General features: G+C 42.6%; 1 protein-coding gene across 6 annotated transcripts in view; it reads right to left on the reverse strand.

Moving 5' to 3' along the window:
• ELF1 (E74 like ETS transcription factor 1) overlaps positions 1–25,697 on the reverse strand; it is a 145,146-nt gene that overhangs the window by 20,262 nt on the left and 99,187 nt on the right. For all 6 annotated transcript variants that reach the window (XM_088481974.1, XM_088482102.1, XM_088482017.1 and 3 more), the window contains exon 2: positions 15,843–16,119. In XM_088481974.1, coding sequence (XP_088338100.1) covers positions 15,843–15,914 — 72 coding nt within the window. In that variant the 5' untranslated portion in view covers positions 15,915–16,119. The remainder of the gene's footprint in view (positions 1–15,842; positions 16,120–25,697) is intronic.

The raw sequence follows: 25,697 nt of genomic DNA on the forward strand, positions 1-25,697 counted from the left end.
ACAGTCAAACAATGAGCATCTTATTTGGAGAACATTTTTAAGACAAAAATAGTTAGAATATTCCCCTGATCCTAAGCGACAGTTACAATAATAATCCTGCCTAACCCTCCCGCTAACCCCAATACTTCCTGTTGGGATGTCGGTGGTCAGGAAGTCGGCGCCGGGATGTGACTGGTGTCTTACTTCAGGCGCCGGCATCCCGACAGCCGGGATTTCAACTACCTCCCCTATAAAGTCAGTTTGCCACATTGATATCTAACAGAAAAGGAAACGTCAACCTAATATTGGTCCTCACAGTAATTTCTTTTAGTTTATACTTTAAAGAATGTTCATATTTCACACAACATCACTACTGTAAGCTCCATAGATGTCTTTATGGGGTTGTCTTTATGGGGTAAAAACGAGCAGGTGATCTTTGTTTTACACTGGTTTACCTTTCCTGGTAAGTGGTTCTGGTTATCTTACAGCTCCTGCTACACCTGTGTTTTGTGTGTCAGAAGTCAACAGTCAGAATGTCGACAACCATTATTTCGACATATAGTTAGGTCAACAATATTTTTATTTTATTTTAGCCTAACCCTAAAAATCAACAAAAAACACGTTGACATTTTGAGCGTGTTGACATTTTAGCCATGTCAACCTAATTGTATGTCAACATATTTGTTGTCAAGCTAATGTCTGTGTCAACATTCTGACTGTCGTCCTTCTGAATATCAACCACCTGACCGGATACCTTGCTGTGAATTTTTAGCACTAAAGTCAGCGGAATCGGCTCTTGGCTGGCACAATGGCCGTTTCCAAAGTGTCTAATGCTCATGACGCGTTACATTACGTGTTTTTACCTAGCAGATAAAAAGCTGCTGGAATTCAGGTTCAATCTGCATTGGATCCAAAGCAACACACACACACACACTTTTAAAACAGCATTTTTCCTATTAGATTAATACTAAAAATATGCCCATGAAAACACTCCTAAATACTTTCTCGTCAGTCCCTAAGCAGCATAAATATGTAGTTTTCAAAATGCAGGTGTGACACCAACCTAAATTACATCCAGGGTCTATAAACATCACTGACGGGCTGTATATTACTGATTGGAATAGTCTCCCAGAGTACAACTTACATAGTGATATACTTTCAGCACAACGCAGCAAATAAATATTGGATTTGTTCTAGAACCTTTTTTTTTCCGAAAAACCACTGCAACAAGTACGCAAATTTTTTATTTCAATATACCAGAATGGTGATTTATGTACCAGGCTTTATAATGCAAATAACATTTAAAACAAAGGATTCTCAGATATGGAGCTACATTTATTTTACTGAAAAATGCTCTGCAAATTCTATACTGAAAACTAATGTTTCAATATTATGTTCTTAGAACGTGCACCTACCACACATGGATTCTGTTGTCTGAGAATAAATTCATGAGAACACATCCTAAGAATTCACTAGGAACCAGTGACATTTTTCAAGGACAACTTAAATGAATAACTAGACAGGCAGTGATTAGAAAGTACATCAATTATTTTTTTTTAAAATACACACACAACGTACAGTATGTGAACAAGTCTACAAGAAGCACAATGTAATCCCCATATCCAGCTAGTGTTATCTTTTTTCCTATTGTGCTCTGAGATCTCATGAGATTGGAAGTCTTGCTCACTGACTGTTGGTAATAAAACTGAGCATTTGTAAAATTCTTGTTAGCACTGGGCAGATAAAGAATATTCATATACCTGGTGATTGCTTCATCACAATGGCATAGTACAACCCATAAACTAGGTTATATTAAAGCCTTATAGCCGAAATGCTCAATGTAAGAAGATGGCTGTATGTTACATATTTGTTCTTCAACCAGAATGGAGATTTGAATTCCTTTATAACTGAAAATTTATACCACTCATTGAATTCATTTATACCACTATTGAGATGTGCTGTAACATTAATGTCACTTGTTTTGTGAATCGATGCAATGATGGAGTGTAGTGTTAGATGGTTTATACTCTATAGTATCCTGGAATTGAGTAACATGTCCAATCTCTTGATTTACTATTACAGGTTGAGTCTCCATATCCAAAATGCTTGGGACCAGGGTATTTTGGACAACGGAATATTCCGTATTTTGGAATATGTGCATACCGTAATGATATATCTTGGGAATGGGACCCAAATATACACACAGAATGCATTTATGTGTTATATACACCTTATACACACAGCCTGCAGGTAATTTTATACAATATTTTCAATAATTTCGTGGCTCAAACAAAGTTTGTGTACATACATGAAATTAATTTATGTTTCATATACACGTTATACACACAGCCTGAAGGTAATTTTATACACTATTCAGTGCTCGAAGTGAGCCGGTATGCAACGGTATAGCATACCGGCACTTCAAGCAAGCACTACTTTTTTTTTTAACTAGCTTGGAAGGAACAGCTCAAGGGCGGAGGCGTGGCTACAGCCGCAGTGCTGAGAGAGAAAGCTACAGTACATGCCTCCGCCCGGCACCCGCTCCACTGACTAACACCGCTCAGTGTCAGTGGAGGACAACCCCTAGGACTACCCAAACCTCTAGTGCCGCCCGCTCGCCAGTGTGCCCGTCCCCCACGAGCAGATTCCCCCTCTGCTAAGTCCGGGCTGGGCGGGACAGGGGGGCAGGATGACATCTTCCCCCTTGCCGCTCCCATTTTAAAGATAGGGGGCCGCTGAAGCCGCACGTTACATTACATACCCTGCGGCCAGGAGACAGAGAGAAGACGCTCACCCTACCGTTCTGTTCAGTGAGAGCGGCCAGGGAGCTTCTTCTCTCTGTCTCCCTGCCGCCTGTCACATAACTGTCCGGCAGCCGCAGCGTCCGACGGTGTCTGGCAGAATGCTGATTGGTGGATGGCTGGAGCTATCCCACAGTGTCTCCCCACAGTGTGGGGAGACATCCCACAGTGGTGGGATGTCTCCCCACACTGATTGGTGGATGGCTGGAGCTATCCACCAATCAGAATTCAGAAGGCTGCAGGACTAGACAACAAGAGATTGCACTGCAGGCAGGGTAAGTACAGCAGGTTCCATGGTTGGGTCGCCTCATAGATCTGAGGTCTATTATACTATTTGCAATGAGGGAGAGAGGGAGAATAGATTTGAACCATACACTTTAATAAAAAGGGAAGGCAGATGTTTAATGAGGGGATATTTGTGGCATTATTTTTCATTTTGTAACGTGTGTGTAGTACATTATTTTTAATAAGGGGAGTGTGTGTGTGTGTGGGGGGGGGGTGGCAAATCTGTGGCTTGAGTCTTCATGTGGAGCACTGTTACTATAGTGGGCACAACTACTGTGGGCAATGTATAGAGGGCACTACTACTATGGGCAATGTATAGAGGGCACTACTGGGAAATGTATAGAGAGCACTACTACTGTGGGCATTGTATAGAGAGCACTACTACTGTGGGCATTGTATAGAGGGCACTACTACTGTGGGAATTGTATAGAGGGCACTACTACTGTGGGCATTGTATAGGGGACACTACTACTGTGGGCATTGTATAGAGGGCACTACTACTGTGGGAATTGTATAGAGGGCACTACTACTGTGGGCATTGTATAGGGGACACTACTACTGTGGGCATTGCATAGGGGGCACTACTACTGTGGATATTGTATAGAGGGCACTACTACTGTGGGCATTGTATAGAGGACACTACTACTGTGGGCATTGCATAAAGGGGCACTACTACTGTGGGTATTGTATAGAGGGCACTACTACTGTGTGGCATAATGTGTATAAGGGGTACTATGGTGTGGTACACAACACTGAAAAAGGCGCACACCTTAAGGACATACCCCATTTAAATGGCCTCCCCCTTTCCCCGCTGCTCGACGAAGACGCGCGCATAGGTACAACCTTATATTTTCCATATGCCTACTTCAAAATTCCCACTTCGACCACTGACACTATTTGTAATAATTTTGTGCCTTAAACAATGTTTGTGTACACTCAACCATCAGAAAGCAAAGGTTTCACTATCTCAGTTATGCTAAAAATATTCCGTACTTCGGAATATTTCGTATTTCTGAATATTTGGATATGGGAGACTCAACCTGTATATTATTTAGGCATCTGTAAACTATGGGGCCAATGCAGATTTGTAAGTAAATGTATGGCATAAATTGCTCAAAAAATAAATAAATAAATACACATTCACCCATATGAGTTGTACGCATCCCGAGAAAGAAAAACAGCAACTTTGTTCTGTAATCTGGGCACACACATTGCCAGCGGATGCTCCGACACAGCGGGGATCAGGTAAGCTATGCAGAGTTAACAAGCGGCTGCTCGATATGTGTTCCCTGACACAGTGTTCTCCCCAGGCTGTTTTTTGCGGGTGCACCACCCGGCACTTTGGAAGCCTGCAGGTGGGGACAGTGTCTGGGAGCTGTATAAAAAGGAACAGATCCTACAGACTTTGCAGCTTCTTCATAATCAGACAACTGGGCCTCTAATAAGAAGAGATATAATATATAATATATGTTATTTCAAGTTTAAATCATTATAAGGTTAGGGCTTAAAACACTGTATTATTGTGAAGGCCCCCACCCGGCTACTTCCTGATGCCACCCGGCTGGAAGAATTTTCTGGGGAGAACACTGCTGACATCACAACTGGGCGGGCATTTAAATTTTCCCACCCATTTCAGCAGTCAGTCACCAGCGGTCCTTGCAGCAAGTGTGGGCTGACCGCCCGTACACACGGCCAGATGAGCAGATATATCTGCAGAAGTAATGGCCATCTGCTGTTCTGCAGAGCAAATGCAATATCTGAATAAAGTGTGAAAGACATATCGGGGGTACACATCCACCGACGTGCTCGCTTTATATCGGTCATTAGGTTTAAAGGCAAAATATATCGCCCGGTTTGTAACCAGCTTTACATAAACCTGGGTGTGGTATAACAAGTTGACATCCAGAATTTGGACATTGACAAAATTTCAACATTGTTTACTGTGGGCCTGATTCACTACTGATCACAACTGCGATTACGCATGCAATCGGCCGATTGTTGCGTTCCGTGCATGCATCGCAGTGCGCAAAGACTCCACTGATATCGGGACTGCACTCGCAGTGACTACGCAGACCCATCGCAGAATGATTGACAGGAAGTGCCGTTTGGGGGGTAGTCGACGAAACACAGAGGTGCCAGTGTGTTTGAACGACGTTGCAGGGGGGTGCATAAATTAGCCATTGCGATGCCATACACAGCTTGTGCTTGCACTGCATGTAATGAGGTTAGCTATTTCTAAGTAAGGTCTGACCTTGTGCAAGTGTGCGTGAGGCTCCGACGGTACTCTGTGTTACCGATGGTTTCACAGACTTGCCAAGTATTACGGATTTGTGTAAGGTGAAGTGGGTGTTCTTATATCAGGCTGCATATGGCACTGCAATTGCAATCATTAGCATATCTTCGCAGTGAGACTGCGTGCGTAATCGCTATTGCGATCCTTACTGAGTCAGGCCCTGTATGTTGACATATGGCATGTCGACAATGCGATTTTACATTCAGTTTGAATAAAACCCTCATCCTTTCCCTAACCACAGCCCAACCCTAACATCAGCGATGACATTCTATGTCGAAAGTATGGAGAAGGGTTGCAAGTGGTCACCCGCAGTTCTCCGAGCGGCCTGGAGGCCGGGAAAAAAAAAAAAGAACGCCCTGATTCAGAGAGAATGTACCAGTGATATGTCTGTGAACGACGTCGTTCACAGACATATTGCGTCGGCTGTGCTGTAACACCCAATGGCAGATATATCTGTCCATCGGCCAGTGTGTATGGGTGTCTGCCGACCCCCCCCCGTACACATTCAGTAGAGGCCGCAGGGAGGGGGCGGGACCCGCGGCTAGATGTTTGCGAGCGCCTCTGAATCAGGCCCTAAATCCGGTGCTTTTGGGCACGACCTACACAAAAAGGCACGAGTGCCCAAAACTATTTAATAAAGCCCCTCGATCTCCCGTCACTTTAGACAGGAGATTGTGTGCAAACACAATTGAATTCCCCCCATAAGTTCTGTTGTAAGTAATTCAAGGATTGCTTCAGAGACCACAAGGCCATTTAGTCCTAACACAGCAGTTTCTACAGCACTTCCTTATTTTGAGGTTTCAGCTCATAAAATGCTGCTTGGAGATGAGGCAGTATATATCTTATATCAAATCAAATAAAAGTGTAGAAAAATTTGCCATTGTTGCTAAATATTTTCCCTTTGAAAAACCTCATGGAAACATAGGTGATAGAGGTCTTCCTCACTAAGGCCAAAGAGCAGCAACGTACAGATGCAGAAAGTCAGCAATACGTTTGGATCCATCTACTCTTAAGCGAAAAGCTCAAAGAAAAGTCAATCCGATTAGAAGCAATGGATTGAGACTGCAGATTTTTGGATACCAAGAATGATGAGATTCTAGTTTCTGTGAGAATTTATTGATGACCTGCAAAACCTCAGATTAAACATTTTACACACCTTGTGGATGGTCTCCAAAGTGCCCACTGCATATACCTATTACATTTGCATTCCATGACCTTTTCCCACAGACACACTATACATCCACATAATAAACATATACCTACAGTCACACCACACAACATATGTACAGTCCACAATAGGAGTACACCACATTTGAATCGCAAAGGCCTAGGAATATGTACCAAACCTTAGCTATCATCCTATGCATAAAACCCTTACGATTAGAACATTCAAGGTCCCTAATTGGTAAATGTATTTTTTTGTCGTTTTAGTTGTTCATTTATGTTACACCGAATATATGCTGAAGGTGCATTTCTGACATGCATGGCATAGTCGGTAATTAAAACTCCTCACAGGTATATGAAGTCCTCCTATAAAATATGGACTCATTATATTTCGATTAAAAAAGTCTCATAGGTTACCAATACAAGAAACGTTTCTTCCACTTTCCACAAGAGGCTTTTTATTTGAATTGTTGAACTTTCCGGACACTATTTTAGAATTGCCAAAATAGGCTTCTATATCACTAGTGATACAATTATAAGAACTGCCAACAATTGTCATTAGAACAAAGAATAGTTTCTTGTAATTGTAAACCTTTGACCTATTCCAAGGCAGCAACTGTATCCAGATGTGCATGTCATCACATGCCCCCAGTAGTGTATATACCGCTAGGCAACACAAGCAGGGCTGTATAATGGAGGGCCCCGGCAGGCTGTCAGTGCGTAAATTTGACAGCTGTCGGATGCTGGCTCCAGCTCACGTTGCTCTGTGGAAGGGAATACCCCATGGAAGCAAGCTAACACTGCTGAGCCACCTGCGCTGATGGGGAGTTGGGGGCAGGTGCAGTAATGCAATGTGTCCATCACCTTTAGCCACGCCCCCAGCACGGAGTAGCAGTGGAAAATGACGGCTCCTCCATTCAAGTATCACATCTGGCCACACACTACAGTAAGTAACCTGTGCTCTTCCTCTTCCCCTCGCTTCCTGTGTACGTACTTGTCAATGCCGGCATCCCCGCCGGAACTCGTCGCACGGCACATTGGCTGGGTACACTTGTGTGTACCAAACATATGTCTATATGCCCCACCCCACCCCCTCCCTCAGTCACCAGTGTGTATTTTTCTTGTCCCCCCCAGTCACAGGTTTGTATGTCTCCATGTTCCGTCCCCCCCCAGCCATGGTGTGTAGGTCTCCATATCTCCCCAGGCCCCCGTGTGTCTCTGTATCATCTTAGTTTGTGTCTGCGTATCTGGCCTTTTCTTCCCTCCTTCTTTTGCCTGTGACTTTCATTACTCTTTTTAATTCTGTCCCCCCACCTAATTATATCATTTAACCCCCATCACCCATCTTTTCCTGTACCCCCACCACCCACCTTTCCATTGTGCACCTACAACTGTTCCTCTTACCCTGCTCCTCATTCCACCACCCCATTTCTTCTTTCACTTGTCCCTTCATCACCCCTAACCTTCATGCTTCTTTTTCTACTGAAGGCAATGGAGTCCTGCTGGCCGATTATTATTTATTATTATTACATTTTATTTATAGGGCGCCACAAGTGGTCCGCAGTGCCGTACATAAAGTAAAGGGTACACAGAACATACAGTAACCAAAATATAAAACAGAACACAAGTAACAATTAGCAACACAAGTCTCCATACACAGTACAGCTCTGAAGTTGAAGGCTGTCATAGAAGTGCTAGAGCAGAAGGCTGTGAGACAGTGGGGAGGAGGACCCTGCTCCTAGGAGCTTACAATCTAGGGGAGAGGGGAGACTGACAGATGACATGAGGCAAGAGTGTGTAGAGGGGGACCTGAGTGCAGGAAGTAGGCGAGGTAGAGATGGCTGAGGCGGGAGGGACAGAGACCTGGTAACATGGTTATGTGGTGGAAGGGTATGCTTTGATGAACAGATGAGTTTTCAGTGCACGTTTGAAGCTCTGCAAGGTCGGAGAGAGGCTGATGGAGCGAGGGATTTCATTCCAGTGTAGGGGGGCTGCACGGGCAAAATTTTGGATACGAGCATGAGATTAAGTAACCAGGGTGGAGGAGAGGTTACAGTCATTGGCCGATGATCAGAAGTGGCATGGAGACACCTGATGATGCCAGGTAAGCACAATCTTCTTTTAAATTAATTTTCTTCTTTATAATGCTGCTGTCACTGGTGAAAACCCTAACCGCAGTAAAATATGCCAGTTTTCACCAGTAAAGCTTCCCCATATGAACAGCACAGGTATTTGGCGGTACTTGTATCTCCACAATACCTGGTCTTTCAGCAGATTAAAAATATTTAGCAAGGAATAAAGTAATTTTGAAAGAATTTTAGTTTATGTAGAATTTTTATTTATTTATTTTTTCTTGTAGGGAATGGGTGGAGGGGGGGCCCCAGACCAGTAACATGCCTAGGGCCCCATGAAGTGTAAATCCGGCTCTGCATGCACCATGCACAATTGTGATCCATCACTCAGCTCCCTATAGTTTTCTGGATTTACTTTGTATTTCAGCTACCGCTAGAAGCCTTGCAGGTCTGTGTAGAATCTCAGAGACTGACACTTTACCAAGGAGAAAGTGAAAATGGTGGGAAGCAAACCTCTCTCCAGCCACCACATATTTATATAGAGAAAAAAAAAAAAAAAGACCGTGAATACGTAATATAAAACAGAATATGTAATGGCTCTATATTAAATAAATATATATATATACACATATATATATATACATATATATATATATATATATACACATACATACATATATATATATATATATATATATACACATTTACACACACACACACACACACACACACACACACATAACTTTGCCTTACTCCTGCCACATCACTTCTTGTATGTTATTATACCACACCCACTTATTTTATATAATAGATCGACAATGTTTAGATCGACACCAGATAGTCGACATGGATCATGGATGGACTGACAAATGGTCAACAGGGTTAAAAGGTCGACACAAAAATGGTCAACACGTGTTTCTGTTTTTTTTTTTATTTTAATTTAACCTAATCCTAACCCTACCCCTGATGCCTAACCCTAACTTTCCCCCTAGTGCGTAAACCTAACCATAGCCTCTCATCCTAACCCTAAAAATGTTAAAAACTATTGTCGAAGCTGGATAATTGGCTGAGACAAGATCAGCTTAAAATTAGATCGAAACGACGCCATCTTGCGAATGGCCGCAAGACACCATCTTGAAAATGAGATCTGCAAGACGCCATTTTGCGAATGGCCGCCCAGCGCCATTTTAGCTAAACCCACACTTAAGTACATATGGCGATGCTATTATTAGCATCAGACGATCGCATATTTTACCGTACCCCATACACACATTAATACACACAGTTGTGCTGTTAACATGTCGCACATTAGCGAATGCATAATACCCCGCATGCAAACACTGTTTATTAGCTTTGTGCGTGCGCATCTGCCCCAAGTTAACCAGCGTCTTTTCCCAAACCCCTAATACTTACACAATGCACACTCACATAAAAGGTTCCATAGCTTTAAAGTGTAAGATTCAAGTTTTATTCATTTATTACAAATGCTGTGAAATAAAGGCTATTTGGTATCTAAGGTTTAATACATGATAAGTAAGCCGTGTTTGGTGTTATACTGATCTGCACTTTCTCAACAGCTTTCCGGTATCATCGAAGTGAAGATCGCAACATGCATTCTCAACTTATGGACCGCAGAAAGTTAAAGCACCAAAATGTACTTTGTAAAATCAACAGCTTAGGTTTGCATGAGGCGGGAAAACGGACATAACCAGCTGTCGGAGGCTGGTCTGTGTCCTTTTGAATCAACCTGTTAAATGTCCTGTAATAGAAGCACCGTGATGGGGAAACAATGGGATCGCAACGAACCTCTCTATTGTGTAGTCTTTTTCTGTAAGGGTATAAATATGTGTGTTCTGACCCCAGTCTTCATGCTTATGCTGTTGATGGAGGTTTCTTGCTGATGCCGGAATCTTGTTCCAGAGCGCGTGCGTATGTATAACTGTATCTTGGGTCTGTATAATTTCTTTGCGCTAAATTGTACTTAGATCACAGCGTGTAACTATCTGTATTTTGCTTGAATAATACTTTGTGCTTTGGAAACATGTTCAAGGTCTGAAGTCTTTATTTTACTGTATGACTGAGTACGCAAATAGCGTCAATTTTAGAAGGTATAGGCAGGTTTTTAGAAGGTATAGGCAGGAGCGTATAGAGGTTTAAAGTCAGTATCCTTACCATGAAAATACATGTCAAGCATTTGAACCTGTTGAGCTTTTAATGCTGCTGACCTTCTGCACTGTTGAGCATTTGTCAGTCAACCTATTGACCATGGCGGCCTATTACCTGCTGACCATCTGGTGTCGACCTGTTGATCTAAACTTAGTATATGTTCCATCCGCATACCAAAATAAATATGGACTACTCCTTCATTTACAAACTACAAATCATACATAAAAACAGAACAAGTACATATCAGGTAGACAAAGGTGTGGCAGTGATGAGACAAAGGGTAGAGGGGGCCCTTCTGATGAGAATGTACAGTCTAGACCAGACTTTTCAATTGTTTCTTCTGGGTAGGGTTGCTATAAAATTCCTTTTAAATCAAGGCCACATATGAATTGCACATGTTCTGTGGCTGTCTGACTTCAAATATGCATTTCAGCTGCCATTAATCAACCACAGAAATATGTTATTCATATGTATCCCAGATTAAAAGGATATTATAACAACCCTACTTCTGGAAGATACCAGAGCGGGAGGTGCTGGGGGCGTGACAATGAATCTTGCCATCTCTGCCCAAGCTCTAAAATTCCCTTCGATACCCACAAAGACATCATTACTGCATTATTCCCATGACAGTTCATAGCGCAGGTAAGGGTGTTGGATACAGATGTGTGTGTGTTGTGTGGTGTTAATGTTATGTGGAAAGGTCAAAGTTATATGGGGACTGGTGTGGTAGGGGGGATTTAATGTCTTGTGGGAACTGGTGTGTGAGGATTTAATGTTGAATATGGACTAGTGTGAGTAGGTTAAAGTGTGGAGATTATATATTTAATGGGGAGCTGTTATTGTAATGAGCGCTTGGTGAATGTAAAAAAGTAGCAAAGGGGTCATCTATTTGATTCCAACCAATACCCCTATCTGCATTAAATTTGTATTTCCTCCAAAAGCATACTGGTAAATTAATTGGCTTCTGACAAAATAGCCTGACAGATATCTGCAGATTATGGTCCTTAATACACACTGAACGGCCATCATCTGTTTATGCCCTCGTCCCGGGACCCGGCAGCCAGTGGGCGTGTCCCGTCCCCCTCCTCGCAGCATCTGTCAGTGTGTACCCAGCTTTAGTGTGTCTTTGATGGGGGACTTTGATAAAGTTACAATGGGGCATGGTCTAATCAAAATAATTACATAATATCTCTACAGCCACCAAATAGATTAGCTCCTTGATTTTGGGGATCTAATCTGAGAACTTTGTCCCAACTGCAGGGACAACATGCTGCTCTGCTCTTTAACCACTTGCCTGGATTGGTTGCATCGGCAAGCGTTACTTGACATGGTGGCAAACAATGAGATCAGTCAGGAATGCACACTGGGCAGCTGCCAAAAGATAATCTTCCAGCAGCCGACAATGGCAGAGGGACCTTCTAGCACCTTTGCATACCTACACCCTCCCCCAGTGTCTGCCGTACCACCAATCACTGCTGATTGGGCAGCTCGGTAGGACCCACCACCCAGCGACAGCAGAGAGGAGCAGCCACTGGGTATATGTAAATGAATCAGCCCCCAGTGTATTCCAGGCAGCTGCAGAGAGGAACAGCCGCCGGTTAAACGTAAAGTCGCGATGATTGATATTCCGATATATCGCCTGTATTTATTATTTTTTTTTATGTGTGTTTAAGAAAACAGAACATTTTTTTTTTAGAAATAAAATAGTGTTGGATAACTTTTGAATAGACATTCTTGACCTAATTCAATCATAAAAATAACCCTACAATTTCTGAGCAGTTTTGGAATAAAATATTAGCCTGTTAAGTGGTTAAAGGGGTGCTGCAAGCAACCAACAGTGGTTCTGCAATTGAGAAAGCTGCCTGTTCAGTAACTAACGACATTAAATTATTATCTCCTCCATTCACCACTTGTCTAGTATCATGTGTCTACTATAGACCAAAATCCAGATATGGCAAAGTAAGGACGCATCCACATATCATCTACTAATATAATTTATTACTTTGCAAAAAGTTACAAACAGAGGAGTAATGGAATAATTTCAGAAAGTGTAAAAATGTAGGCCTGCAGTGCCAAACTCAAGTTTGCATAGAAAATTGACAGCATCTGCAGAGGAGCAGAATTTACATGTTCTGATGGCAGAGGTTGCAGATACATACTGTTCTGGAGGACTGCGTGTGTATGTGTGTATGTGTAAACATATAAGTATGTACAGTGGCATAAAGTATACCAAATGACATTATCTTATATATGCAATAAGCATATATTTACATAATCCTTGCAGTCACAGGAAAAATACAGACTTCATGCATTATACACAAGTGATTTTAATACTTGTATAAACTTCTTTAAAGTAGCCTAACATCTGTAAAAGCAATATATTCTAATGTAATCACTCATAATATTGATAATTTAAGATCTAATCACCTCAGTATTCATTAGCAAAACCGGTATAAAATAAAGAATAATATCTTGCTAAGGGGTCTATTCAGCAATGATTTTTTTTTACTTAAAAAAATGCGGAAACTATAATTTCCGCATTTTTTAAGTATTTCCTCTATTCAACAATTGGATAATAGAGAAGATAACGCAATGATCTTCTCCATTAATTCCCATGTCCCAGAGTATTGCACTGTAGGGAGCAAGCCAATGATCTCTACAGTGCTTTAATGCTTTTTGCTATTCAGCAAAGCAAAGAGTGTTAAATTACTCAAAAAATCATATAACGCCATCTCAGAATGGCGTTATATGAAGCAAATCCTTAAATATCCTGAAAACGGCAGGGACACAGGGAAACTTTCCCATAAGTCCCTGCTAGATCTTGATACTCCGCCCCAGAATCCGTTCCTGCTTTGCAGTGACCGCCGAGTGCAAGTCCAACTCCAGCCTGTCAAAACTGTCTGAATTGAGCAGAATGTGTAGACAGGATTTATATTTGTCTGTATACATTTATATTTTGCTGCTTCCATATTTAAAAATGTACACATATACATATATAGTGTATTAAAGCACAAATATATATGTATACAGACTATAAAGCCTGTGTACACATTTCAATCAATTTACACAGTTGTGGCAGGCTGGAGTTGGACTTGCACTCGGCGGTCAAAAGCAGGGATGGAGACTATTCGCGAGTGCATGACTGAGTATGCGCAGAAGAAGAAACAGAAGGTTTTGTTTTCGGAATCCCAACAATGCCTTGTGCAACATTGCAGGCACAGCGTGTTAACGCATCCATTGTCCCTGCATAAAAAAATGCTGAATAGGAGTCATAAAATGTAATAATTGATAAAGAATCGTGATGATGTTGCCCGATAGTATTCAGGGCAACATGGTCACTCTTGCTGAATAGAATCCTAAATCTGCACAAAAGTGACAAGAAGTGTACACCATTGTTTCTGCCAACTAATAATCTTAATTAAAAATGCAGATTTAGATTATACCAACATGTCACTCTAAGTAAACCCTGGTTCTCTGAAATGCAGCTTCTCTCTCTCTAACTAGCGGTTTTCCCCATGCAATTCACGCTTACCCCTGCTAGATACTGCCGTTCCGTCCTAAACCAGCATCATAATTCATGCACTTATTATCTCTCGAATTGATTATTGCAATAGTTTCCTTACTGGTCTTCTCCAAAACAGACTCTCACCACTACAATCCATTCTGAATGTAGCTGCGAGGCTGATCTTCCTCGCTAGACGTTCATCGTCTGCTGCTCCTCTCTGTCAATCCCTCCATTGGTTACCTGTATTCTACCGAATTCAATATAAAATACTTTTACTTACACATATGGCTACTAACCAAACTACACCAACATACATCTCTTCTCTTATCTCCCAACCCAACCTCTCCATTCTGCAAGATTCACGGTTACAGGACTTTTTTCGGGCTACACCCACTCTACAGAATGCCCTCCCATGCACAATAGCTTTCCTCTAGTCCTCAAACCTTCAAGTGTTCCCTGAAGACTCACCTCTTCAGACAAGCTCATCAAATTCCAGAACCACCCATATAACCTCCATAAGCTATCCTACCCAGTTACATCTCCTCTATACAGTACACACATAACATGACATATTTTCTCTTTATCACTTTCACATCCTCCTGCCCCTAGGCCGACATTCCTGTGTGACTGATCATAGAGCCACCAAGAACCTCTGCAATCTGTCTGGACCAATCTGCAATAGCTAGCACCTATCCTTGTGTATCAATGCTTATTTCCCTGTAGATTGTAAGCTTGCAAACAGGGCCCTCTTTCATCTATGTCTGTCTGTTGTTACCCAATTTTGTTCTATTACTGCTGTTCAGAATTGTAAAGCGCAATGGAATATGCTGGTGCTATATAAGTAACTGTTAATAATAACAACAACAACAACATCATCATGTGGCATCTGCCGCTGATGACAGAGCAATAAAAAAAGAAACAGACATATATCCTACTGTAAGTTGTTATATATATTAGAAGTCAGAGAGGATTTCTGGAACTTGCACAATAGCACAAAATCTCCAACTTCATGCCTGGCCACAGATGTCCTCAATGGGCTCGATTCAATTGCCTGCGATGTAAATAGCGCCGGGAGATAACTCCCGGAGCTATTCAATTGTGCGCTGTGTTTAGTCGGAGAATGCCCGTTCTCGCCACTAAACAACCTTGTTTAAGGCGCGAGGACGGACATTCCCTGACCTAACTTCCCAGTGCGATGCTGTTTTCCAGGCACGGTGGGCAGAAAACAGCCTCGCGCTGGGACTTTTGTCGGATTGCTGCTCGCATCCCCGGTGGGGTGAGAAAAAAAAATCCTTAGTCAGTGTTAGCTGCGCGGTGTATTGAATAACTTCTGGAGCTGATTCCCGGAGCTATTCACTTCGCGCAGAACAGAATCGTGCCCAGTGGCTACTAGTGTCCAAAAAACTTGTGGTAGGTATTCTGCCATATGTGATATATCACATTTCATAAGGGCCTTTCTCTGATGTAACAATGTTCCATATCTGAGTAATTGACCAGGTAAAACATGGTTCCTAGATCAATATATAATACAACCCATACATTTCATAAGACCTGAAAACCACAATGGTGTCACCTACCTGGTGATCATCCTCCATGACATTACTTGCAAACTCGAATACCAGTTCATTTGGTTGCACAGCAGTAGCCATCCTAGCGCATCCCCTTTCCACAGCTCCTCATGAGAAGAATAGGGAGCTCTACTGGCTTCTTGTAAACAGCAGTAAGTGCGGACAAATATAAGTGCTTCTATCAGGTACTGTAGTCACAGAAATATTACACCTCCCTGGTGTCTTTTCCTTTAGTCAACGAGCAAAGATTCTTCTTGAGCTTCTGTTTTCATTTGCTTGTCAAGAGCTGCAAGATTGGAAAAAAATAAACTTTATTAAATCTGATTTTGGCTTTAAAGCACAACACTGGTTATCAAACCTTTGCCATATAACATACTAAGGAATATGAAAGTTCTGGCACAACAGAAAGAGCTCATGTTTACCATGGGAAAACATTTATATCAATGGAAATAAACACAGGAAATTAAATTGAAAACTTTTCCATCTACTCTATAATATACGATCTCTTTCTGGTTATTATAAACATCTATGGCTAGAACGGGCAGTCTTATTTTATAACTTATAATAGAAAATGTGTCATCTTCCATGACTGAAAATATAGAATACTGGTTATCCGATTTAATGTTTTGTAGCCATTGTAGAAACAATTAGACAAAAGAATAAAAACAGACAAATTCGCAAAGTAACACAACACTAACAAGTAGCATAAAATGAAAAATAAAATACACCCTCTGGATTCCCTGACACATTTCAGCTCTTGTCTGCACTGTAAACTTATTCTTATCAGGAGAACAAGCTTGTGAACTACAGGAAGGAAACAGCAATGACCACGTCATGGCAAACTAGAACATGCAAAGATCTGCACACCACAACCACTCCGCCCCAGACATACTGCAAGAACACAGTGCAGAATGGAAACAGCTGTATTGCAGAAGAGTATGACTGGAATCTCCCTGCTAAGACTATTGTGAAAGATTCAACTCTGAGGGGAGAGCTGCCCTTGAAAGAGCAAAAATGCACACCCTTCATTATTTTCCGCTGATAGGAGACCCTTTGTTGCAGCTGTCCACAATCCAGACTCCCAACCCTCTACACTGAAGGGGTTAAAGAACTAGAATATATCTTCTGACGATTGTTGTGTTCTCTATTTACAGTTCCATATAACAAGGAGGCAAGATGAGGTTTTAAAAGCAGCTTTGCCAATATAAAACACATCTGAAATGAAGTTGTGACTGCCAAAAGGGGAAGAATGTTTTAAAAAGTAGATGGGAATCTCCTTAGGATGGAGGTTGGCACCTTACACAATTCAATGCAGCTCGCAGATGTTGGTTATGTGCAGACGTTTGTCAGCAAACACTAATGGAACTGTATAGTGTATACAGTCTTGGGAGGGAGCACATAGAAACCTATGATCTCACCACTGAGTGGCCTGCATTAGATAAACAGACAGCTAAATGAGGCACATTCCAACTGAAACCATAATTATCCATTAACATGATAAGGATGAATGGTAAATATTTTACCCTGCTTCAATCGCCTTAACCCTTTCTGTACCACAAACAACAATGTGCCTCATCTGCTTTTTTCACTAATAAATAAATGAAATAAATGAAGGAACATTGACCTAAAAAAAGGGAACGGGATTTAAATGCATGGGTCCTCAGGTGTACCTGTGCAGTGTCCTGCAGACAGAGGGACAGATATTGCCCGCTTTGTAACTCATTGTTTCCCGTGTGCTCTGCTACACAAACATTATTTCATGGCTTTATAGTGCTATGATCTACTTTCATGTTGCAATGAAACCACCTCACATGTACTTCAGGCAATTAGTCCCTCTATAAAGTTTAGCAGGATAACAGATTAAATCACTAATGACAGGAACTGAAAACCTGCACAATGTTTATTCACATTTATTGCAGAGGACTCAAATCCCGATAGGGCTGCGACACCGTACGCAGTGGTTGCGTGAAAATATGCAAATGTCACAGCCGCTGGGATGTTGTATTGGGATGCTGCTTGGTACACAGATGCACCATCAGTCGCAGCATTGATCTCTGAGCAACCATATGAACGCTCAAAATGTGCGAAGTAGTAAGCCACATGAGCCACTGGGTATGAATCAGTAGTCGCATGCACATACACGCCCCAGAAACAGTCTCGACAAGCCAAGTCCTCACTGTGACCGCAGTCAGTGTTGAAACTTGGCGCATGCACAGTGCGACTCATATGCATGCGCAGTACAAAAATAAGCGTGCAACACTGCAAACATCGGCATTGCGTCCACCTCTGAATCGTGTCCTAAATGTAAAACTACATGTCCATTCTAACACTGCCAGCACACGGGCTGCTATGGTCAGCATGATTTGTCATAATGTTAGTTTGTGCAATAATGGCCACATCTCCTGAGATCATGGGACCCCAGACATGTCCCCCTCTTGACACTCACTGCGGGTAGCCCTGGGTATTGTATGGTACTGTAGCTTTGGTTTCTGCTCAAACTAGTCTGACATAACCACAGGGTCCACACATCATCATATCAGCCCAAGCTAATGTAATCAAATTTGAATAGGCTCTTCCCCTTCCAAGAGTAAGTAGGGAGTTAAGCTGGGTGCACACCGATAGATATATCGCCTGTTCCATTGAACAGCAGATGACGGATATATCTGCTGGTGTGTACAGGCAACCTGCCGATCTCCTGTACACATGCTCCAGGGGAACCTGGAGGTGCTTGACAGCTCAAATGGGTGGGCAATTTAAATGCCCACCCAATTGAGCTGTCAAGCCCGGCACAACGGGCAGACGATTGGCAAGTGTGTACCCACTTAACAATAGTCAGAGAAATCAGCAAGTCGGCCGACCCGTCAACCTAGTGACCAGCTTTAGTTAAATTTAAGTTTAGGCAGGGGTTTTCCCCAAAGCCACCATATACCCCCTGGGGCTACGTGGCTAACGAATGTTGCAGTCTTGTGGCTGGGGACGAATCTATCATCCAGGTCTAATTCACACATACAGTATAGACATTTGTGCAATGTTATAATTAAATTGTAATTAATTATATTAAGTTTTGACAATAGGGTTTTATTATGCAAAGTAGATGTGTAAAAGCCACAGGACAGCATCTTACTATTATCAGGGCGGATCGTGATTAGCATTGCTGCCTTACAGTGCTAGGCCATTTTATTCCTATGAGGGTGTGGGTAGGTGTCCTCTGGTTACTCTGGCTTCCTGCTGCTACCCAAAAATACACTGTTACATTAACTGGCTTTGGACAGAATTGACTTCTATTGTATGCAAGAAAGTATGTAAATCTTTTTACTGTAAATTGTTAAAGCATCATTACTCATTAGTTTTAAGATTAATTAAATAAATATGTTTGTGGGGTGGCAAGGGGTTTTAAAATAAAATCTAATAACATTTGTGTAAAACAAAGAGAACCTATAAATAAAAGTTATCATTAACTATGGGACATGTTATTAAACAGGGGTGGGCAAAATATGGCTCAACAAACGTAAGCAGGCCACCAGCTTAATTAGGTCCAGCCGGTCTCCTCTTATGCCTTAACAGTCCACTAAAAAGGCAACCAGAATTCTTTAATTATTTTGCCCCTTCCGATTAATTTAAAAATAGGATTTATATATTTTTCACAGATATGAGGGTGGTACAGAGTGGTCCTATGTGTACGCCACCCCCTAAACATGGGCCGCAGCTGTTAGCACCCTAAACCTAACCCTCCCCCCTTAGTACCTAACCCTCACCCTAGTGCCTAACCCTCCCACTAACCCCAGTACTTACCTTCGGGATCCCTGCGTGGGCATTCTGATCGCCGGAATGCTTGCAGTCGGATATTGACTGCATCCCATTGGATCATATTCATTCCTAGGCCTAGTGCATTTTAGGTATCTGAGAGGAAGACTGTAAAGCAGGCATAGTAGTAGCTTACATTGTCCCTTTTTGTAACTCTGGGCAGAGGAATATAAAGGTAATTGCAAAGCTATTATTTAAATTACATATCTAATTCTAACACATGAACCAGTGTTTTATGTTTTTCTGTATTGTCTGTAAAAATAATTAAATTTAATGTTTTGTTTATTTAAAAGTATTTATGCTGTGATACACGCAGTACTTTGTAGTGCATTGTTATTATTATTATTATTATTTATTTATTAACAGTTTCTTCTATAGCGCAGCAAATTCCGTTGCGCTTTACAATTTGAATCAAGATTAACATTATACTGGGTTGTAAAAGACATACATACATGACATACATAAGGGTAAGAGGGCCCTGCTCACAAGCTTACAATCTATAGGGAAATAGGTGTTGATACACAAGGAGAGGTGCTATTGCAAATTGGTCCAGCCCAATTGCAGATATTCTTGGTGGGCTGTATAATCCAATCACACTGGAAAGTTGGCCTAGGGTTAGGAGGATGTTCAATTGAAGAAAGAGAAGATGTGATAGGTGTTTACTATAAGAAGAGAGTTAGATAGGGAGCTATAAAAGGTTAGGTGGGCGGTCCTGGAATCTGATAAGCTTGTCTAAAGAGGTGAGTTTTCAGAGAACGCTTGAATGTTTGGAAACTAGTGGAAAGTCTTATTGTGCATGGGAGGGCATTCCACAGGGTGGGTGCAGCCCGAAAAAAGTCCTGTAACCGTGCATGGGAACAAGTAATGTGCGGGGATGAGAGACGCAGATCTTGTGCAGAACGGAGATGTCGGGTTGGAAGATATTTTGAGATAAGTGAAGAGATGTATGTTGGTGTGGTTTGGTTAATAGCTTTATGTGTGAGTGTAAGTATTTTAAATTGAATACGGTAGAAGACCGGCAGCCAATGGAGGGACTGACAGACAGTGGCGTCACAAGGCGGGTGCGGGGGGTGCGGCCCGCACCCGGGTGTCACCCGCCGAGGGGTGACACCAAGGTGCAGGATCCCCCTCAGTGACAGGAGCCGGGTGCTGCACTATAGCATTAAGTGCAGCACTCGGCTCCTGTCAGTGAAGGAGCCCGCACTGCCCATGGCCGCACCTCCTGCACCCCCCGCCGGGCATCACCCCATTGATACCTAATGTATCATTTTGTTAACCACGGCCACGAGCCGGGTTCGCGCCGCGAGGCCACGCCCCTCCCAAAGGCCCGCCATGCGACGCCACGCCTCCAACACACCCCCTCCCGAAGGCCACGCCCCCATTTCGGCAGGTGCCGAGCGCATGGCGTCCCTCCCCGCACCGGGTGTCACCGTGGGGAGGGACGCCACTGCTGACAGAGTGGATCAGCAGACACTGAACGTTTGGTGAGATAGATCAACCTTAGCATTGTGCTATCACAGTTTATCATGTAACAGTAAGACATAGTGGAGTTTGGGGAACACGGAACCCAGTGTTCCCTAGCAGGAAATACTAGATATTTCTAGTTCATGCTATTCTATTTATTATTCTACACACAAAGTTCTGAACCCCTTTCATTCATTCGTGTGTCTGGCATGATAAACCACAATGAAACTGATCAAACCCACACAGACAAAACAAGTAGATATGCCGTACTTTATGGCTGCAAATCAGCAGCATGTTGTGTAGTTGTACCCGTTAAGCTTGCCACATGCATGGCAATGACCTCATAATTGTGGCTTTTACCATGTGGTTGCAGTTTTTAGATGACCTCACAGATGGGATCCAGTTATTTCTTTTGAATGCTGCAAGGCTGGATCTGGCTAGTTTACTTATTGTGAGTGTGGTACGCCTATTACACATCCATTATTGTTATAATGCACCTCTGAAACTCGTTTTACCATCTAAACTTTTGTGTAACTTGTTTTTTGTTGTTCATTAGTTTTTTTCTGCATATCGTCGCCATGTGGGTCACACACAGTGATTGAGAACCCGAGGCGGACCAAAACAATATGAGAATTTAAGTATTGTCTATTTACATATTTCCTTACCATCGCCATCTCACATACAGATCATTTGTTTTTATCACAAAGCTGGGTACACACCTGTACAGTCAGCGGCTGGTTGGATAAAACTCTCCTGATCAGCCGTGCAGTCTGTCCCCAGTGTGACCCCCCTGTCAGCTGCCTGTGAGTCACGTACATACCGTGCAGACATAGCACAGTGTGTACAGGTCTCTATGGGATCGGGTGGTCGGCCCGATAAATATTAAACAGCAAATAAGATTCGACCACCTGATCCTGGCCATTGCAGGAGTGTTATAAGCCATTTATTGGTTAACGCTCCTGCAACGGGACAGCGTACACACCTATACAATCCAACAGTCGTTCTCTCGATATTGAAAGAAGGGCCCAATGATTGTATAGGTGTGTACCCAGCTTAACTCTTTCCATCATATTCAACATAGAACCAGTCACCAAAGTCAACTACATCATCTGAAGTCACTATGACAGTCACACAATATACTATGATCTTTTAGCAGCATAAATATACTCAAATGTAAGTGGTTATGTGAAATTTTAATTTCATGTATTGTGGCCTATATTTCATGGAATAACCTTTTGTCAGTGGACTTCAGTTTAGGCGGCGGGGAACGGGGGTTAGGTTTAGGCACTTAGAGGGGGGATTAGGGTCAGGCACTTGGGGGGAGGTTAGGGTTAGGTACCCCTAAGGGAGGGAGGGGATTAGGTTAGCATACTTACCTTAATGGATGTCACTGTCGGAATTTGAACCATGCGGCCGGCGGTAAATCATACCGATTCCCTTTCAGGTGTGTACCCACCATTATATTGGAGGCAACCAATATTCATTATCAAGTCATCTTGTGACTCATACCCTAGTGATGTCAAAAGTTCCTGAGGAATTGGCAGAATACTAGTGCAGTGTGTGTTAGTGCAGAGAGCAATATAGTTCAATAATTAAGGATTACCAGTTTTTAGCATAATTGTCTGATAAACAAAAGCAAATGCGTATTGGTTGCTATAGGTTATAGCATACTTGCACTGTTTTTAATTATATGACGTCTGTTCTAGAACATTAATTCTTGGATTCTAGAGGCACACCCAGGGCCAGACTGGGTAAACTCAGTATGAAACTGCAAAGGAAATTTCACTAGTAAAAGTGAATTGTAATCTTCTACATCATCTTCTCAGAGGCTACACAAACCTTACAGTGAAATGGCATTTGGCATTCTGAGTTACTACTGTTCAAAACAGGACTCAGCTGCACCCTACCGTCTAAGCAGCCTGCTATTAATTCAGATTCACAGGGAGGGAGAGCACTGAGGGAGCCTGATGTTTATAAGCCCTGCACACCAAGAGCAGGCAGACATGATGCAAGGCAGTAACAAAGACATTGCACTCATTAGATTATTAGGACAGGTCTGGACAAATGTGCCAAATGTTATGAGCGAGTCATTTTTGTATAGTAAGATATGCATAACATACAAAAACTTTTTTAGCACAATTGCAAGTGTGGCAAAACAGCTAGGACTTAAATCACCAATGGGATAGTATAGGTAATAAAGACCATATAACTAACACATTACAGTGGGACAAGATAAGTAGCAAATTACAGTGACATTAAGTCACGCTACGTGGCGTATTGAGGCTACATGTATGAGGACACATCTGTACATACACACACTGATCAGCCATAACATTAAAACCACTCACAGGTGAAGTCAATAACACTGATTATCTCGTTACAATGGCGATCTGAGTGACTTTGACAAAGGCCAAATTGTGATGGCTAGATGACTGAGTCAGAGAATCTGTAAAACAGCAGGACTTGTAGGGTGTTCCCGGCATGCAGAGGTTAGTATCTACCAAAAAGTGGTCCAAGGAAGGGCTACCGGTGACAGGGACATGGGACTCCCAAGGTTCAATGATGCGCGTGGGGAGCAAAGGCAAGCGCATCTGGTCCAATCCCACAAGAGAGTTACTGTAGCACAAAATGCTGAAAAAGTTAATGCTGGCTATAACAGAAAGGTGTCAGAACACATAGTGCATCATAGCTTGCTGCGTTTGAGGTCACGTAGCTGCAGACAGGTCACAGTGCCCACCACCATCCGTCCGATCCGCCATCTTATCTGATGATTGGTAAGTGCATAAATACTTACCAATTGTCGCTCCATTGTGTCGTGCCTGACGTCACAACTGGGCAGGCATTTACATGTGTGATGTCAGTCACCGGCGACCTGTGCAGCAAGTGTACGGGCAGTCGGCTTATGTACTGATATATCTGTAGATATATCAGCCATCGGCTGTGCTGCACAGCCGACACGATATGTCTGAACAACGTCGTTCACAGACATATCGTCTGTACACACTGGTCTGTACACAACTGAACTACCGATATGTCGGCTAATGTGTACCCAGCAGTACACCTTTACTAGGAAGCGCCACTAGTCACCAAAGTAGCACTCTATCATGCTGAAGATATGTGATAACTCTGTAAAGGCTAGATTTACACATTAGTGTTTTATCAGAGATGCTGTGTAACATCACTGCAGATAGCATGGTGCCGGGTTATCGTGTTGCAGTCATTTGACGTGAATGGGAGTTACATGGAGCCTTGTGTTGTTGGGATAGTTGATAAGTGCATGCAATAGAATCATATAACTGCAGACAACAGGAGAACTTGGAGACTTTGTTACAGGTGATTTTTTTTTTTTTTTTTTCAAATGACAAAAACAGATTGTAGATTTGAACCTAAGGCAAAAGCTGCACTGATACATTTGGCTCACCAAACAACAAAGCCGGTTATCGTCACTGTAATTGGAGAAACAGGTGAGGCCTGTTGGAACAGTGGCTAAGGTGATGTACCCATCCCCCCCATTATTATATTTGCAAATACTTGCAGAATGAGAAAATAAGGAGGCACAAAAATAAATGACCAGCCTAACCATTAGTAAGATTATATGAGACATTTATGAAAGGGCGCTTGAGGGGTCACCACCTGGCAGTAAACTTAGCTTGCAAACAAATTAGCACTAGAATTTATGTCCCCAATAGCCTTGTAGAAAAAAAAAATACCTTATTCTATGTTTAAAGGGGGAATTTCAATTAGCCGCGTTAATTTACTGTGGGCTAATTGAAGCAGCCGGGCTATTCAATCAGAGCCAAAGACAGCACGCAGACTACAGGTAACGAGGCACGAAAATAAATCTGCTTTAAATGACCTGTATGCAGGTGCCGCGATCGTGTTAACCCATAGGTCCGGGAACTTATCCCGGATTCTATGGGTTAACACACGTTAACACAGTAATTTACCGGGCGAGACAAAAGTGCTCTAACTGAATAGCCCCAGGCCTTCAAGCCAGAGACTTAAGGTGCCCACACACTTACCAATCTGCACACGATCCGACATTGTGTATGATTTCCCTTGAGACTCCTTCCCTTCAGCTCTGCACACGATTTGGTCCATCTTCAAACGATCCATCGTGCATCCGTGACTTTTTTCCAGTGCATTGGGTCCTTGGGTCCCAGATTGCCAGATGTGCCCTACAGCACGGCAGATCTGAAGATGCGATGTACGACCAGCGGGGACGCGCATCGCATCGTGATTGGGGACTCACGATTTGGGCATTTTTTTACACGATCCATCGTTCCGATGCGTCGGAATCGGCCAGATCGTGTAAAAAATCGGTAAGTGTGTAGGCACCTTAAAGGCATGATGCACGTTCCTGCAGGTCGTACATCGCATCTTCAGATCTGCCCTGGCAGATTTGGCAATCTGGGACACAATGCACTGGAAAAAGTTAAGGATGCACGATAGATCGTTTGTCACATTGGACACTTTTTACAGCAAATCGTGTGCAGGACTACTGGGGAGCTGCCAGGGGAGAGTTCAAGGGAAATCGTACACTATGTCGGATCGTGAGCACATCGCCAAGTGTGTAGTCACCTTACCACCCTTTTT

This window comes from Taudactylus pleione, unplaced genomic scaffold (genome assembly GCF_031769625.1).
Source record: "Taudactylus pleione unplaced genomic scaffold, aTauple2 ptg000005l, whole genome shotgun sequence".
NCBI lineage: Eukaryota > Metazoa > Chordata > Amphibia > Anura > Myobatrachidae > Taudactylus > Taudactylus pleione.